We start from the raw sequence: 18465 nt of genomic DNA on the forward strand, positions 1-18465 counted from the left end.
ATTACCAACATTCAGGTCGACTTCCCAGAAGGAGACACCGTACCTGGTTTAGTTGGTTGCTTGTTAAACACCGATGGGAACGTCATATCTGGTGTTTGTGAATGCACAGGGTCAGTTTAAATGCTGGTATTTACTATTCAATTCCGATTGGATGTTCTCGACTGGTACGTCACCTCCCAGCTGTTGAGGTGGAGGAGGAGCCAATTTTTACGATTTGTCATGTTTTGGAGGAATTGGGGGTAGCGGGGAGTGGATGGAGGTAGTGCGAGCTGTGTGGGTTGTAAGTGCCATTATTTGTATATTTTGTTTGGTTTGGCTCCGGTGCCACAAATGTAATTGTACTAGATTTTTCATCCGTTGGTAAAAGGAGACGTGTCAGTCTGTCCGTGTGTTTGTGTGTTACATCCACTACCAATGCTCGGTAATTGTACGAACAGGAAATGGGACGAGCCGGGCACCTCTCATCCACGGATATTTCTCGTATTTCTTTCATTCTCGTGGGTCCGATTTGCATTCAGGAACGCAACAATTATGATGAACCATTTTTTAATTGGCACTTTTGTCTGAATGTTGAAAAATTATGTTTAAAAGACTGTTTGAATTACAGGTTATGCGCTACCAACGGCAGGTTAAAAGTGCCCGGTGAGCAGAACCGAATCGGTGTTAAAACGCACAGCGCATGCGCAAAAAGCCTCGTTTAGCATTCATTCGTCATTTTCAAAGTCCCGTATTACTGCATTATTTAAGAAGGGTCCCAGAGAGCAATTGGGGAACTAAAGATCAGTTGGTTTAACTTCAGTTGGGGGGAAGATACTGGAGTTTATTAATGGTCAGCTGGGGAACCTTTTTTAATTAATTCAAACGAATTAAAGGCAGTCAGCATTTATTTACTCTGCTTCTTCGTCTTTAACGACTGCAATTATTTACACGTCCATGTGAGGTTGGCCGGGGGAAGCTTGGCCCAAGCTTGACGCTCGACTCTGGTTAGGGCAGGAATTTTGAATTTGTTCAGGGTGCCGGCGATGGCTCTGCTCGTGCTCTCGAAGGACGCCGTGAGAGATTTGATGTCCACAAACTCATGTCAGCAGACGGGGTAGTTCAACATGAGGAAATGTTAGTTGCTGGGTTGATTCATGAAAAAAGGGATTACTTGATGCAAGGAGCAATCTTGGAGCAGGAGATGGGGGGTGGTAATTGGTTGGGGGGGATGGGGGGTGGGTGCAGGGGGACAGACAGCACAGCACCATCTTCTGTTTTGTATCACTTTAAATCCTTCCCCATTCAATGTATTTTTGTAGAACTGGTCATTTCGTCATTAGGCTGATTTGATCAGGCTTTGTAAGCTAGAGAACGCCAAATTGGTGAAAGATTTCCAAGTTTATATCGATATGGCTGGATTTTTGCTTTTCACCCATTTGCAACTTTGCCACAACCCTCACAGGGAAGGTGCTCAGCTATTGGTGCTTTAGTCCTGGGCGGAGCATGCTCGAGCTAATCTCGCAGGGAATCCGCTGCCTCATCTTGACCAGCGGTACACTCACTCCCCTGTCATCCTTCACCACTGAGCTGCAAATGTACTGAGCCCACCGTCGAACTTGTTGTTCGCTCACCGGTTTATTTTAATTCTAAATGTTTTTGAAGAAGGTTTGTTGCTTTGTTTACAGCTGTCAATATATGAATGAATAACCATATTTATTCTTTCTGAAAGTTTGAGATTTATTACAGCTTTCATTCCTTCTGGCAGTAACTTCCCCGTGCAGTTGGAGAATCCACACGTTATTGATCACCATCAAGTATGGGCTGGTGTCGTGATGCGAGGTCCTGATAATGAGCAACTCAACTCGAGCTTCCACACACGGTGAGTTGCCAGAGTAAATGTTGCTCATTGGTGGCATCACGTCAACGTGTGTTGGGGGTGAAGGGGGAGGGTTGCATGGGTTTGAATGTTTAAGGTACCGCATATCTGTTTTGTCGTACTGTGTGCAGGTTTACTGTAGCATACATGACTTCCCTTGGCTGTACGATCGGTGAGTTTACGTCCAACATGTTCTTTGTAGTCTGTTTGCCTAACTTTATTTTTGTTTATGTTTATCTCTTAAACTTTGGTCTTTTCCAGATTACAGCTAAAATGCCACACAGTTTATATTCTATCCTTCCATCCTTCACTCCCCCTTCCCCCTCCCCCCCCGCACCAATTTAGCCAACTTTTGCCGGATCGTACCTGATGGCCTGTTGGTGTTCTTCCCATCCTACCCTGTGATGGGCAAGTGCCTGGAGCATTGGACGGTAATCCTCCTGTTCCCACGTTGCTGATTGTATCGTTCGACAGTGCACACGTTTGTCTAACAGAAATACCTTCCCATCACTCAGGAAACTGGATTGTGGAAGAGGATCGAAGGATTTAAGTCCATCTTTGTGGAACCAAAGGGGAAAAACACTTTTACCGAGGTAAGAACTGAAATGTCATGCCCGTTAACCTTCAGGTTGATTCCACGGTCTATTTTCCGTAATTGGCTTTATTGCCACCGAGTGGTCGCAACACTCGTATGGTCTTCTTATTGGCTCGTTTTTTTTTGTTTGTTTTGTTTTTTAATCTCATGAAAATATTGTATTGGCTTTTATGTTTGCTGTTTTTTTTTTGTTTGTCATCTTGTGATGCCATTCATTCTATGTTCAAAACATTGCGTGTTGCGTAAATGAACCTTTAACTGGGTGATTGCATTGGTTTTCCTTCTTGTTTGTTCAGATGTTGCTAACCACGTTTGGGGGTAGGTGTAAGGACATACAAGGGACTCGAACATAGAAAGAGGCCAATTGGACCATCATGCCTGTGCTCTGTCAGCACCACATTGATCCAGGAGGGAATTGGGGAGAGACCAGTGGGGCAGGTGCATGGATGTCACCCATTTGGGGGATAAGTGGTTGCTCATTGCTTTTACGCTTGCGAGTGGGATGGTTTCTCATTGAGTTTCCTGGTTGGGACAGGGGTGGAGTGTTTGTAAATTGCAATTTCCATTACAAATGTTTTGATCCCATCACAGAGACTTTTATATCAGGCTATCATCACATCAAAAAATTTTTCCCCATGCAGAGCAATAATGTCTGTCATTACAAGCACATTGGAATACAGTGCTCAGATTTGGGGTGGGGGGGGGACACTGTTATTCCAGGGGTGTCATTTTGGAGGTGGGATAGCTGAGTTTGGGATGTGCTTGCCAATATGTCCTCTGTTGTGATGTGCAGGTGGTGGATGGGTTCTATGAGAAGGTGCAGGATTCAAACACTTCTGGTGCAGCTTTTTTTGCTGTCTGCAGAGGGAAGGTATTTTTCTTCTTCGTAGCTTATGGGCAGATAGCTTTCATTCCTTCAAAGCAATACCTGTGAAGCACTGGGCCATCCATCGCTTGTCTCACCATATTTATAGCACGACAATACGATTATTCACCCCTTCCGCATCATACATGCATACATCCTGCATTGATCACATGACCCTTTATATTACAGTATACGAGTGTGGACCAAGCGCATACTTATCTATTTTGAATCTGCATTTTGTGTAATCATGTGTTTGTTCTGGTGGTTAGGTCGTGAAAATGACGGCTGTGGCAAATGTTCAGAAATAACTACTCAAACCATGTTGCAGCAAGCTTGTTACAATTTTTACGAAAGGGGTAACAAGTTCTTTGCACCCTCTAGGTGAGCGAGGGTCTGGATTTTGCCGACTGTCATGGGCGAGCTGTCGTCGTTACCGGCCTGCCCTTCCCTCCGATGCTCGACCCACGGATTAAGCTCAAAATGCAGTTTCTGGACGAGTTAAAAATTCGTCGTCAGATGGATGGAGAGGTGCAACCATTCTTTTGCTCTGCTACTTAATTTATCTGTCACCGGGCAGTATTAGATGTGATGCTCAGTCATGTGACTCTAAAACGCTGCTTTCATGTACTGTGTGCAGCTTCAGGCTTTGACAGGCCAAGCGTGGTACCGACAGCAAGCTTCCCGTGCCGTCAACCAGGCTATTGGTCGTGTCATCCGCCATCGCTTTGACTATGGTGCCATCATTCTGTGTGATCACAGGTACCGTGATGTTTGAACTGTAGTACTTTTGTAATTGTATTATGATAATAATTACCTCTTCCACCGCAGGTGGGTGGAAGTTATGTTTTCACCCCTATCTGTCTGTCTGCCTGTCTGTTTGTCTGTGAACATGATATCTTAAGTTGTAGACCGATTCGGACGAAATCAGGTGGACAAGTTCGGTGTGTGACAAGGAAGAATTGATTGAATGTTGGTGAAGATCTGGATCCGAGAATTGTTAAAGTGATTCTTCACCATTGAGAGATGCGGTCAAAAACGATGTATATCTCTAACAGTTGTGGACGGATTCGGACGCAACTTGGTGGATGAGTTGGGTAGGTGACAAAACAAGCCGATAGATGTTGGAGGTCCGGATCCAGATCCAGCTTATCAGTGGGATACAAAACGTAAACTGTTCAGCCTGTTGGAGGTGTGCCCTCTTCCGAGTGTCGCAGTTTTATAATTTATTTAGAATGTGGATACTTGAGCCTGTAGGGATTCTTTAAAATTTGGGTTAAGTCAAGCCTTAGAGCATTGTTTTAAAAAAAAAAGAAAAAAATGAAGTGCCTGCCCTGACCTCATATCCAAAGTGTTTGCCCTCACTCCATCTCCAAAAAGACAATGAAAGCTAAAAGATCACCAAATGTTTCCTGAAGCTGCAGAAAACTGTGCAGACATCTTGCATGTTTGGTAAATCGGGCTTCAAAGCCAGCTCATGCCTGGTGTTGGCTTAATGGTTAGGGTGGTGGGCTTGAGATCCTCGGGTCCTGAGTTCAAATCCCACTTGGCTGTTGAATTAATACTAGGTGGGTTTGACTCAGCCTGTCATCCTTCTGAGGTCGGCAAAATGAGTGCCAGCTTGCTGGTATCCTGTGTCGGAGTGGCGACCCGTCCAGGATTGTACTCGATTGCCAAGGAGACTGCTTCGGCAGCACCAACGCTCTGCACAGAGTATGGTCCCAATGGATGGATGGAAAGCCAGCTCATTTACCATTTTTCTGATCGCGTTTTCAATTATCGGGCTTGTTACACTGCGATATGTGTGTGCTTACAAAATGACACCTGGGCATTCAAACAATAGTTGTGCAAAAGATCCCAATAATTTTCAAGGCTCCAACACTTTGGGAAACTTTCCGAAAATGAACTGGCCTTTTTATTTTCTGAAGTTTAGAATGTCTTCCTGCAGTTGGGAAAGCAATAGGAGCATGTCTCTGCTTTCATAACCTCTTCGCAAACCAAATTGGAGCCTGGAGATTTGGTTGGTTGTTCAAAAGGGTGATGCCATATCTCAGTAATAATGGACTCCCTGATCTTTGTAATTGGGAGTAACAGGATTATGTCATAGTTATAATACAAATATGGTTTTGGACCCTTTTTGTGGACAGGGGTGATGTTGGCAATTTTCGACTTTGAGAGTGGCAACTCGATCATTGGCAACATACATTAGTCCGGGAGCAAAAGGCAGATATTTTTGTGAACCTGGTTTTGCCGGATAAAGTTTTTTTTCTATGCTGTTTCTTGTAGCCTCCGGGTAGCTCTTCATGATTCAGGGGGGTGACGGTTCGTAACCCTTGGACAATTTGCCATATTAACCCTTTTATGCCGGTTACACCCAAATGTGCCCCAAAGTACTATTTTTTTGTGATATCTTGTAAATAGCTATGACCAAAAGTCATCACATTTATTTTTCATCATTATTATTCACAAGGCAAGTATTTTACAGCTGATTTGGATACAATTCACCCAAACTTGATGATTATTTACCCTTTCCTGGCTTTCCTAGAGGATCGTATGCACCCCAAACGTCGGCTTACATTTCCTGCTTTGATCTGTTTATCATCCATGCATATTAAGATGAAGTATTGGCTGAGACTTCATTAGTTGGTTAAACTGACAAAAGGTGGCACCATTGCATTGTTTCAGATATTAGAAGCACATGGCTGGGCACCACTCCCACTCTGCTGTGCAGATTTGTCATGGAATAGGCTACCAGACTTCCAGTTGTCAAGCTTTATATGAAGTAGTTAGTAAAATAGAATCTCCAGATTAAAATACTAGACAAATTCAGATTGTATACATTTAGTTTTTCAATGACAGTTATGAAAATGGGCATGACAGTTGTTGTTGTTGTGTGCTGCCCTCTTTTAGCAGGGAACTGTACTAATAAATGCCTGAATACTAGTACCGTACAAAGGTTCACACAGTTATAAAATGCTTTCTCCCAGGTTAGAATCTAATTTTTGACTTATTTATTTTCAGGGTTGACATTTTATGGAGTCCGATCAGGAAAGATGTTTCTTCCAGTGGAAGTTTCGCTGTGAAACGAAGAAAGACCCATTAATCACCGCAACCGCTGTTCGAATAAGTAATATCATACGATGTCGCAAGATCTTTGGTGATGGGAAGCATTTAGACCTTCAGGAAGCATTGAACCAGAATAGTGAACTTGCGATAAAATGCCATAAAACCTGTGTCTACATATATATAAGCAGTAGACAAACAGATCGTTACAAACGGCAGAATGACAGAGAAGCAGACTCTGCAATACCTCGGAAAGTCACAAGACAGTCCCTGTCAAAACCTGGTGGTGAAACGCTCAACTTCAGACGGCACTGTCTATTCTGTGGGGATCATTGTGACATTGAAAAGGACAAAAGGCACACATCTAGGTGGAGAGCAGCATATTTATGCCGAGAAATTGACACCAAGCGGTCTTTATTGGAGATATGTGAAAAGAGAAATGATGCTGCTGCAGCGAGTGTTCGACATAGTGTTGAAGGGGGCAGTCAGTGATATGCATGCGGCAGATGTCCGTTACCACGCTGACTGTCGGCAGAGGTTTGTCTCATTTCGTGCATTACCTGGTGAATGTGAAACGAAAGGTGCACAGGCAGATGATGACCTTCCCTTTGAGTCTTGTTCTGACACTTACGAAGGACAGGTCGAGAATGTGGAACTCGGTGGAACTGTTCACAGCCTATCTAGACAGTGGTGGTGACAAACTTTCCCGTAGGATGCTTGTGCAAATACTTGAGGATATGTTTGGGGATGATCTGCTCGTGTTATCACCAAGCATAGCAAACATAGTTGCATTTCGGAGCTTTGCTTCAGAGACACTCTGTCTTCTAAAATCTAAATGACGAAGAAGATGAAACGGAAACTGTTGCTACAAGAGCTAGTAAGCTTATCAGAAATGAGGTGAAAGACAAACACATTGGCAGAGATCATTATGACATTACTGTTAGTAAAGACCTTGTTAAAGAGTCCATCAGCATTTTTTTGCTACTGTTATTCGGCAAACTCTCCCCTAAACTAGACAACACTCTGCCTGCATTGCTCATTGGGTCTATAGTCACAAGTGTTGTCAAAGGTCACCCTACAAGTTTACAGGTAGATCTCGCAGTGAAAATTGGTGAATCTAAAAAGCTCGTGAATAGCATGCATGCGTATGGTATCACATGTTCTTATTTGTGCAATAATGCATCAAAGACCCCTGTTGTCTATAGATGTTCAAATGTTTTGTGCTGGGTAAAATCAGTCAGGAAAGGGGTAATATTGAGTATTAAGTCATTATTCTATATTTTAAGTTTTTTGGTTACCTTATTTGTGACTAAAGTAAGGATGAGGTGGTTTTTGTGCAATCATATGTTGTCTGTGTTCAAATTTTATGTCCTTGGTTAAAATAGCCCGGAAAGGGTTAATACTGAGTAATTCACAATTGTTTTATATCTTAAGTTGTTTTTGGTTATATAATTTGTGAATAAACCGACACAAGCAAATGTGATGATGTTGGTTGGGTTCATTGCAATAAATAGTGAAAAAAAACTGATTTTTAGCTCGCCTGTTCGAAGAACAGAGCTGTAGAGATACCCCCGGCATGAGCGTCAGTGTGAGCGTGAAAATGTTCAAGTTTTTGGTGCAAGTGATTTAGAAGCTTGCCATTCATTTAATATGTGTACTGAGATGCTGATATTTGGCATGGAGGTTCCTTTGGAGTATATTATTGATGTAGTGAAGTTGAAATTAAAAAATAATTTCAAATGTTTTAAATTTTTGACCTGTTTTGAACTTAACTTTTTGTAGCACATCAACGTTAAAGATTTTGGTGCAAGTTATTTAGAAGCTTGCCATTCATTTAATATGTTTCATTAATTCATTCATTTAATTCATTCGAAGAACAGAGAGCTATAGCGATACCCCCGGCGTGAGCGTCAGCGTGAAAATGTTAAAGTTTTTGGTGCAAGTTATTTCCTTTCTAATGTTTTTATCTTCCACACTTTTTTTTTTACTGATTACAATATACAAATACATATATTGCTTTAAAATTATTTGGATCAGACTTCACTGCAATACTTTATTTAAAAAAAAAAAGAAGATTATTAGACTAGTCTTTTAAAAACTATAAAGGTATAAAGAGGCGAGCATTGGGTGGCTTTGACACCAACTCTGGTTGTTTTTTTTAATACTCGCAAATACCATTATTTTGCTCTGCTACTTTATTTATCTGTCACGGGGCAGTATTACATGTGATGCTAAGTCATGTGATTGTAAAACACTGCTTTCATGTACTGTGTATGACTTCAGGTAATACTAAGGGGTGTGGAGGGGGGGGAGAAGTGGGAGAGAGAGAGAGAGAGAGAGTGAAAAGGTGGGAAAGGAGAAAGGAGAGAGGAGGGAGGGGGAGTGAGGAGGGGTGGGGGAAGGGAAGACAGTGTGAGATGAAGGGAAGGCAGATGTGCGGTGTAGCGTTAAGATTCATACTGTTTCATCAAAATGATTCTGCATAGAATAACAGTGAAGGTGGAAACAAAATATTGTCTGAAATCTATTTTCTATCGGTCATACAATAAACACGGTCTGGAGACAAACTCCCGTCCAGACAAAAATACCGCCCTGACACATCCAGAGAGAGACATAGACAGAGACAAATATGGAGGTAGAGTTGGCAAAGAGAATATGTGATGCTTTATGAAACAGCGCGCACGCACACGCGCACGCGCACACACACACACACACACACACACACACACACACACACACACACACACACACACACACACACACACACACACACACACACACACACACACACACACACACACACACACACACACACACTTGTGCTTGGCTGATATCGGGAATTGGCAGGTTGGAGTCGGTGTGATTACCAATGCCAGTACTTACCGTATACAACCCAGAAACCTTGAGTAGCTTTCACCGAAAAGCAACGTTGCATTTATATGAACATTTCAGGGATATGTTCACAAACATTCTTTATAAACAGCTGCGTGTTACGGGTGAAAAAAAAAATTGTCTCAGTAGTTTAGAAAACACATTAATACGGCTCGGGAATCGGGTGTTATTTCACATTGACAGGTGACTGAGCACGAACCGCTCGCTCGGGGTGACTGAGCACGAACCGCTCGCTCGGGGTGACTGAGCACGAACCGCTCGCTCGGGGTGACTGAGCACGAACCGCTCGCTCGGGGTGACTGAGCACGAACCGCTCGCTCGGGGTGACTGAAAACGAACCGCTCGCTCGGGGTGACTGAGCACGATCCGCTCGCTCGGGGTGACTGAGCACGAACCGCTCGCTCGGGGTGACGGAGCACGAACCGCTCGCTCGGGGTGAGGGAGCACGAACCGCTCGCTCGGGGTGAGGGAGCACGAACCGCTCGCTCGGGGTGAGGGAGCACGAACCGCTCGCTCGGGGTGACGGAGCACGAACCGCTCGCTCGGGGTGACTGAGCACGAACCGCTCGCTCGGGGTGACTGAGCACGAACCGCTCGCTCGGGGTGACTGAGCACGAACCGCTCGCTCGGGGTGACTGAGCACGAACCGCTCGCTCGGGGTGACTGAGCACGAACCGCTCGCTCGGGGTGACTGAGCACGAACCGCTCGCTCGGGGTGACTGAGCACGATCCGCTCGCTCGGGGTGAGGGAGCACGAGCCGCTCGCTCGGGGTGAGGGAGCACGAGCCGCTCGCTCGGGGTGAGGGAGCACGAGCCGCTCGCTCGGGGTGAGGGAGCACGAGCCGCTCGCTCGGGGTGAGGGAGCACGAGCCGCTCGCTCGGGGTGAGGGAGCACGAGCCGCTCGCTCGGGGTGAGGGAGAACGAGCCGCTCGCTCGGGGTGAGGGAGCACGAGCCGCTCGCTCGGGGTGAGGGAGCACGAGCCGCTCGCTCGGGGTGAGGGAGCACGAGCCGCTCGCTCGGGGTGAGGGAGCACGAGCCGCTCGCTCGGGGTGAGGGAGCACGAGCCGCTCGCTCGGGGTGAGGGAGCACGAGCCGCTCGCTCGGGGTGAGGGAGCACGAGCCGCTCGCTCGGGGTGAGGGAGCACGAGCCGCTCGCTCGGGGTGAGGGAGCACGAGCCGCTCGCTCGGGGTGAGGGAGCACGAGCCGCTCGCTCGGGGTGAGGGAGCACGAGCCGCTCGCTCGGGGTGAGGGAGCACGAGCCGCTCGCTCGGGGTGAGGGAGCACGAGCCGCTCGCTCGGGGTGAGGGAGCACGAGCCGCTCGCTCGGGGTGAGGAGCACGAGCCGCTCGCTCGGGGTGAGGAGCACGAGCCGCTCGCTCGGGGTGACGGAGCACGAGCCGCTCGCTCGGGGTGACGGAGCACGAGCCGCTCGCTCGGGGTGACGGAGCACGAGCCGCTCGCTCGGGGTGACGGAGCACGAGCCGCTCGCTCGGGGTGACGGAGCACGAGCCGCTCGCTCGGGGTGACGGAGCACGAGCCGCTCGCTCGGGGTGACGGAGCACGAGCCGCTCGCTCGGGGTGACGGAGCACGAGCCGCTCGCTCGTGGTGACGGAGGGCGAGCCGCTCGCTCGTGGTGACGGAGGGCGAGCCGCTCGCTCGTGGTGACGGAGGGCGAGCCGCTCGCTCGTGGTGACGGAGGGCGAGCCGCTCGCTCGTGGTGACGGAGGGCGAGCCGCTCGCTCGTGGTGACGGAGGGCGGAACCGCTCGCTCGTGGTGACTGAGCACGAACCGCTCGCTCGGGGTGACTGAGCACGAACCGCTCGCTCGGGGTGACTGAGCACGAACCGCTCGCTCGGGGTGACTGAGCACGAACCGCTCGCTCGGGGTGACTGAGCACGAACCGCTCGCAAACTTTAAAGCCGGTCTTCTCCACGCACACAATTCAATGAAATATAATGAATTGATGAAATAAAATGACTTTATCTACAAAAGAGTTGCTTCTCAATGCGAAACAACCCTGGAAACATTGCAAGGTTCAATTCCCCGTGAAATAAGCATTGCAGAAAATCCGCCATTTTGCCTGCTCATCTGAGCACGTGTCGCATGGTACTTCCGTTCGAGGTCCGCAAAAACGTTATAACTTTTTCTTTTTAATGTTCCTTTTTCCCCCATATTTGTTCTGATTCCCTGTGGAGCACCTCGTGAAACCCTTGAAAGTAAACACAGATCTGGCAGATGCTTTGGATAGACAGTCCCTCTGGGAGATAGGGTGTGAGGTTTAGCAGTGAATGCATTAAATCATGTTGCTCAATGAAGCTGGTTAATTTGTTCACCCAATGTAATTCTTCAAACAGTAGAAAAAGGTAAGTTTAATGCTTTGGAATTTTCACATTTTGTTGTGTGTATGTATGGAGCAGGGAACATCGCCTTGCTTGCTTAAAGTGAATAGCTATATCTGCTTCGTTTTAAGACCGTTTCTATTTTAAAATTATTAGATTTCACAACATATTTTGACACTTATTTAGTCTGGACTATATCCGATCCGCAAAACCGAAATATTATTTTGATGATATTCTTTAATTTGGCCGAGAGTGGATCGTGGAAAATCGTATCATACAATGCATGAAATCGCTCCAAGCTCCTTATTTGAAAACTATAGTACTTACAAAAGCAATGTATGCAGCCATTCGTAGCTATGATGAACAGGCATTCGATAATATGAGTGAGGAAAGTAAAATTAAAAAAAAACAAACAAAAAAACTTTATTGTTAAGAAATCGTTGCGGCCTGTTCCAAGTCGAGGCCTGGTTGAGCAGGCCAAAAAAAACACTGAATTCAGACCCCAACGAGGTTACCTCGGAAACGCCTTTACACCCCAGACAGCGAGGTGGCTGACGATCACCTGATGAAGGATTTAATTAAATTAGGTCGTTAATTGTCATCACCCTGAGCGAGGTGATGTGGAATGATGGAATAACTGAACAACAAAGTTAAAAAGTTAACAGACTGACAGTGTGTGCAAGCAAGAGGTGGACAACAATGCACAGATTAACTATTGTATGAGAAAACAGTTTGTGGAGGTGGCAGAGGGGGAGGAAATTGGACGGACTGAAGGATATCTCTAGCAACATGCAACACGTGTCAAGTATGATACAACCAACACCGCAGGGTGGAGTTGATTGAGATAAATATTTACCCTTTAAACATTAATATTTAAAAGTGCAATGGTAATAAATTTTCACCCGGAACATTGGAAATTGTTTTGCCGTCCTCTTCATTAATCTATGTTGTTGTTCATGACACGTCGGTAATAACAACGCCAGCTGAAGACTCTCATTCATCCTGGTGTTTCGCATGCAGGACGATACATCGACGTGTGTAACGTTCCTCGAATGGACGTTATGCTCGGTGTCCCATATTGTGGTCTGAGTTGGTCGACATTAAATATTCCACAGTGCTTTTTGTGAAAAGTGAGATCCTGAACTATTATTGAATTCCTGCCCGATTGTGCAGAGGAACTGCATCCGTGGCATCGCCGTACCTCGGTAAATGATGCAACGAGCGGGCTCAATTCAGAATTTAATCCCAGTCCAATAACATCAACAATAATAGCAGTACTAATAATTTTCAAATGTAGTTTGACGATCGGGACGCCTTCCAGGAGTTTATTTGACAGTTGTCGCTGATCTGTTAAATCTGGCCTTTGTCAGTGCAATTTAAGAAACTGTTCAAAGTTTAATTGTCCTTACCTTAACACAATACTTATTATTTATTTATTTTAACCTATCAATATCTTCCTCAGGTTCAGTAACCCAGAATCACTGGCTCAGTTCCCTTGTTGGTTGCGTCCTCGCATCACATCCTACACGAATTTTGGAAACGCCGTTCGAGAGCTCACGCAGTTCTTTCGTAGAGTTACGAACTTGGTGAGTTTTCACTTGGTGGAAAAAGTGCCTTCAACAGTTTTTCTGCACATACTAGGTGGGGGGGAGGGGAGGGGGGGCACACACGACCACACACGACCCCACTATATGTCACTTCCTTAGGTCTGCAATCAAGAAATTTAACTCTTTCTATGCCAGACATCGCAACACCAGGTTTGTTCTGTGGAGTTGAATAATTGCAATTATACCACCAAATCGTTCACGTGAGAACTTCCCAAATAACAGTGTTATGACTGATCGTACAACACTTGATTTTGGAAGACCATAAAAGTTGCTTATAATTCCTGCATGGATGTGCAATGTCTTCGGAAACACGGGCAATCACGTTTTTGGAAAATTGTGTTCCTCGCAAAAAACATTACTTCTTTGTTATGCCTCCACTGATGAAGTCACTGGAGGCATTATGTTTTCGGGTTGTCCGTCTGGCCGTCCGTGCTAATTTTCTCTTTTCTCTGCAACTGCTTATCCGATTGACATAAAATTTTCACCATCGGTGCGACGACTCGTGTGGAATGTTTTCAGGACAGTTATGATGTCATAGGTCACGTGGTGTCTCATCCATGTTGAAAAAGGGAAATGGTTTGCCCCTCTATCTCCAAAACTGCTCCAATGGAAAAAAATTGAAACTTGTCACATGTCAAGCCCTCCCCATGGGAAACGACTGATTTAAAAAAAAAAAGTCATCGGTTGCTTTGTTATGACGTCATAATTGCATACGTCGAACGCTTTATCCGATCATTATGAACATTTTTGAGGGTCATCTAGGGCTAAATTGTATGGGAGAAAGGGGGTGTGGGGTGGAGGGGGGAGGTTGATGTCATTGGTCAAATGGTTTAGCAGCCATATTTTTTTTTTTTTTTTTTAAACATAAAAACCTTCAAAAATCCTGTTCTCCGAAGCAGCGAACAGATGGAGGCAAAACTTCAACCACATGTTCCCCAAGCCTTGGAGAAGCCAGGGTGTTCATGAATAGTTACCTTCGCAAACTTTGTTGCGAAGGTTATGTTTTGATTGCTGTGTATTTATTATCTTGCCAAAACGAAGTTTTTGCAAGATATGTTAATCAGCTTGTATTTTTTTTTCTCTGTAATCACGTATCGATCACTCTGCAGAGCACAGTTATCATTGGAAATTTTTGTCACTTCGCATATCAGAGGCCTATAGAGGTCCCTTTCAGCGCATAAAATTTTCAAGGTCAAAGGTCAAGGTCACTTTGTCGCAAATCAGGGGAGTCGACGAAACCCTTATTTTTTGAGTAATTTTGATCGGATCATCTTCAAACTTCATGGGAATATAGTTCATGGTCTGGCGCTCAGCTGATTAATTTTTGGTGGCGATTGGCCTTGACCTTCATGGTTAGCATCTCAGGTCAAACATATTTGACCCCAAGGTCAAATTTTGAAATCTTAGATACCAGATCGAGTAATACCTCATATGAAAGTGCTTGATAAGTGCTTTCCAGATCTGTCAAAAGTTTGACGCTATGACGTCATTTGATGACATCATGACGAAAAAAATGGATTTTTCATGAAAATTTTATTTCCTCAGTTCTCATCAAAATCTCTTTATCTCATGTACAACGGTCCTGGAGAGATACCATTAACCGTACGAAAATATAAAGGTCAAAGGTCAAGGTCACAAAAAGGTCAAGCATCAAGGTCGACGAAACCCTTATTTTTTGTTGACTGTTCTGTTCCCAAAATGTTGATTGTTCTGTTCCCCACACTCTAATACCAATTACAAAATTAAGAGTACAAAGGTCAAGGTCGAGGTCATGAAAAGGTCAAAATCATCATTTTGCCATAGTGCGGTCGATTTTTATCCAATTTGCATGCAACCAATGCCAAAATGTTGTGAATTCAATGCCCAATCTTGTGATGTACGATATGACACAGGAAATTTAATGTTTTTAAGCCATCATGACACATATGAGATGGCAGATGTGGTATGGGATTAAATACCCTCACAATCAACTGTTTCTGGGGGTGGGGGGGCAAAATGTAGCGTTGGCGAAGGTATGCGCTCTACTGAGTGCCCGTTCTAGTTAATTAATAAGTCAGATTGTGTGGCAGCCATATTGGATAGAACAAAAATCTTTTAATAACTTTCTCTTGAACCGCTTCATCAATCGAAGTGAAACGTCGCAATTATGATCTTATAGTCAATGGGGAATATACGTTTTAGATTTCAACCTCATCGGGCACATGGTCTATCAGGGCAGGCAGAATTATTTCATATTTTGAATCTGGGTTCAGGGATTTAAATCAAATTTGGTGCAAGTATGTATAATGATGTAATATTGTGGGTGGAGGCATATCTGGTAACGTTGCAATGTCGAAGAGTACCCTTCTCGTCTTTTTCTTATAGTTTACTTGTGCGAAAGTTTTAAAATTAATTTCATGCTAATGAGAGATTTCCTTGTGTCGTCTGGATTTTACCATCAACAATGCAAGTACGCCAAATAGAATGTGTAGACTCACTGGTATGACATAGATGTAAAGCATTGTGGCAAGAAAAGGTATAGTCTATCGGAAAGCTGATGTTATGAAAATTGATGCAGGAATTGGCTTGACAAGGAAGTTGACAAAACAGTACTCTGTTTAGTCTCAGAAAAAATATTTGAGCTCGAATTTGCTTATTGCAAAGTGTCGTGCCAAAGACATTGATGATGGAAAATGTGATTCAGTTGCTTTTGAAGACCATGTGGGTTGTTCCAAACTTAAAGAACTGGTCCTGATCCAAAACATGAATTATGCACTCTGCGTATGTATTTTTGTGTTTACTGGGGGACAGTCGACGGAATATGCGCTTTACCACAATTTGACATTTTACTCTTGTTGTGAGATTGCGATGGAACAACGTCAAAAGATGTCGAGGCTAATCCAGAAGAGGATTGTGATGCTGTATTGTGGCATCGAAATGTGGTGTCACTCTTACCTTTTTTTATTTTATTTATTTTTTTTTTTTTTGAGATTTCATCCCTCAATGCTTTTACTTAAAAAAAAAAATTCTTTTTTTCACAATTTTTTCTTTAAGTAATAAAAGGCTTAATGTTTATAATATGTTCTTATTTTGGTGTGGATTAAATCCATCTATATTATGGAATTTGGCTTTTGGTGCATTCTATCCCTCCCCACCCCTCCCCCCTTCCTCAATCCTGGCTTTTGGTTCAGTCCACTATGTGGATTACCACAGATGTGATTATCATTTTTTTAAATAATAAAATATATTTTAATTTGGTATGGATTAAATCCATCTATGTTGTTATATTGTTTTAGTTGATTTGGGGAATGGTTTGGATACGTATCGCTTTTGGAATGGTTCTGTCCACTGTCCATTTTTCCCCCCTCCCACAATCCTGGCCTGGTTTGGTTTAGTCAACATTTAAGTTGGATTTCTTTTCATAATAAAATGATTAATGTTTTATTCTTTTTTAAATTTTGGGTTGCGTGCACTCGCCCAGAGACAAAGTAACTTTCTCACATGGGAATCACCATCATGGCTTCAGCAGTTATTGAGTTCGGTTGGGCTACAGTTTTACATTGTTTTGAGAGGGAAGATGAAGCAGAAGAAGTACAGTACAAATTGGCGATTTAGTGATCTGTCGATGTAGTACCTTGGCGATGTATTTTGGAGTCTTTTAAGTCTCGGTAGTTCAGAAAGCACTCGAGAATAAAAGTTTTGGCTTTTAAAAGGCTTATGTCTTCACTCTTTAGTAGTTTATGAGCGTATCACTGCATACACATTTGAATGGGTGGCCAATTTCTTTTTTCCCCCCTGTATCAACCCTGTATATGGAGTACTACCTTACTCCATGATAATTTTGGATTGCCACATCATTCAGTGACGAGTTGGGAGGGGCTGGTTTGTTTCAAGCGAAACAGGTATGTCCAAAATTGCAGACCCTTTGGGGTTTAGGCACATTCCATTATCCACACAGCAATTGTGATATTTCGCAAGAACGTCTTTCAATACAATACATTGTGAGTTCTGTAATACCTTTTCAGGATATCTGATTGTTTGGACAATTTTAAAAAGGGATCGAAAACCCTAAAAGGATATAAAAGTGGCACTCTATTTGTTTTTTTTTGTTTTTTTTTAACTTTCTTAAGCGATGCGGCAAGCGAAAGATTGCAATATGGTTATCAGTGCTCGGAGCATGTAATGATCCATGCACAGCCTTGTTCATCTTGTATGTGGTCTCGTTCCAATATCCTAACATCAGAGGAGGGTGTGGAAGAACATACAAGGGCTGGTGTGAGTGGCTGCATTATCTTGGAGGACAATCATGACCCCTGAAAAAAAAATTCAGTTTGCTTTCGATGCATCACTGCATTGTTTATTTATATATTTATTTTTAGCTCACCTGGATTTTAGTCAAGTGAGCTTATGCGATCGAGAACTGTCCATCAGTCAGTCAGTAAGTCTGTAAACACTTCATTCATTATCGCCTGAACCAAATATACGATTTTGATTAAACTTGGCCACAAGCTTCATATCTGATGCTTAAAGACGGTATATTGACTGCATCAAAATCTGCGCTCATTAACGGGGTCCTCTGATGGGTTTTTGACCACTCCCCCCCCCCTAAAAAATTAGGTATTTGCGCTCTCCTCTGAAAGTACACACATGATTTTGATGAAACTTGACCACAACCTTCATCACCCATGATGTACGAAAGTTTATCGACCACATCAAAACCTACACTCATTAAGATGGTCTGTGGGAGGGGGGGATTGACCCTCCAAAATAGGTATTTGCCTTCTTTTCTGAAACTACACACACAATTTCGATGAAACTTGACCACAACCTTCATCACTTGTGATGTGCCATAGTTTATTCACGGCATTAAAAAAATAACGCCTGGTGGCTTAATGGTTGGAGTGGGTGGGCTTAAAATCCAAGGATCCTCAGTTCAAATCCCCCTTGGCTGTTCAATTAACACCAGGTGGGGTTGACTGGTATCCTTCTGAGATCGGCAAAATGAGTGCCAGCTTGCTGGTATCCTGTGTCGGACTGGCGAGCCATCCAGGATTGTACCCAAAAGTCAAGGAGACTGCTTAAGCAGCACCAACGCTCTGTACAGAGTATGGTCCCAATGGATGGATAAAAAAATTGGGATCCAAGGAAGTCTGCAGGTAGTTTGAGGGACTGTTGCTCCTGATCCAGGTGAGCTACAGGACACGCGGTTCTATTTTTTATAGGCGCAAGCAACACTCGGCTCAATCACTTTTGAAAATGTACGTAAAG

At 44.1% G+C, this 18465-nt stretch overlaps 1 protein-coding gene across 5 annotated transcripts in view; it reads left to right on the forward strand.

Moving 5' to 3' along the window:
* RTEL1 (regulator of telomere elongation helicase 1) overlaps window positions 1–18465 on the forward strand; it is a 153832-nt gene that overhangs the window by 82334 nt on the left and 53033 nt on the right. For all 5 annotated transcript variants that reach the window (XM_085895094.1, XM_085895096.1, XM_085895097.1 and 2 more), the window contains 9 exons: window positions 1442–1574; window positions 1745–1858; window positions 1987–2027; window positions 2201–2286; window positions 2371–2448; window positions 3244–3321; window positions 3697–3843; window positions 3953–4074; window positions 13074–13197. In XM_085895094.1, coding sequence (XP_085751220.1) covers window positions 1442–1574; window positions 1745–1858; window positions 1987–2027; window positions 2201–2286; window positions 2371–2448; window positions 3244–3321; window positions 3697–3843; window positions 3953–4074; window positions 13074–13197 — 923 coding nt within the window. The remainder of the gene's footprint in view (window positions 1–1441; window positions 1575–1744; window positions 1859–1986; window positions 2028–2200; window positions 2287–2370; window positions 2449–3243; window positions 3322–3696; window positions 3844–3952; window positions 4075–13073; window positions 13198–18465) is intronic.

This window comes from Eptatretus burgeri, chromosome 9 (genome assembly GCF_056783735.1).
Source record: "Eptatretus burgeri isolate ZD-2024b chromosome 9, Ebu_testis_v1, whole genome shotgun sequence".
Classification (NCBI taxonomy): Eukaryota; Metazoa; Chordata; class Myxini; order Myxiniformes; family Myxinidae; genus Eptatretus; species Eptatretus burgeri.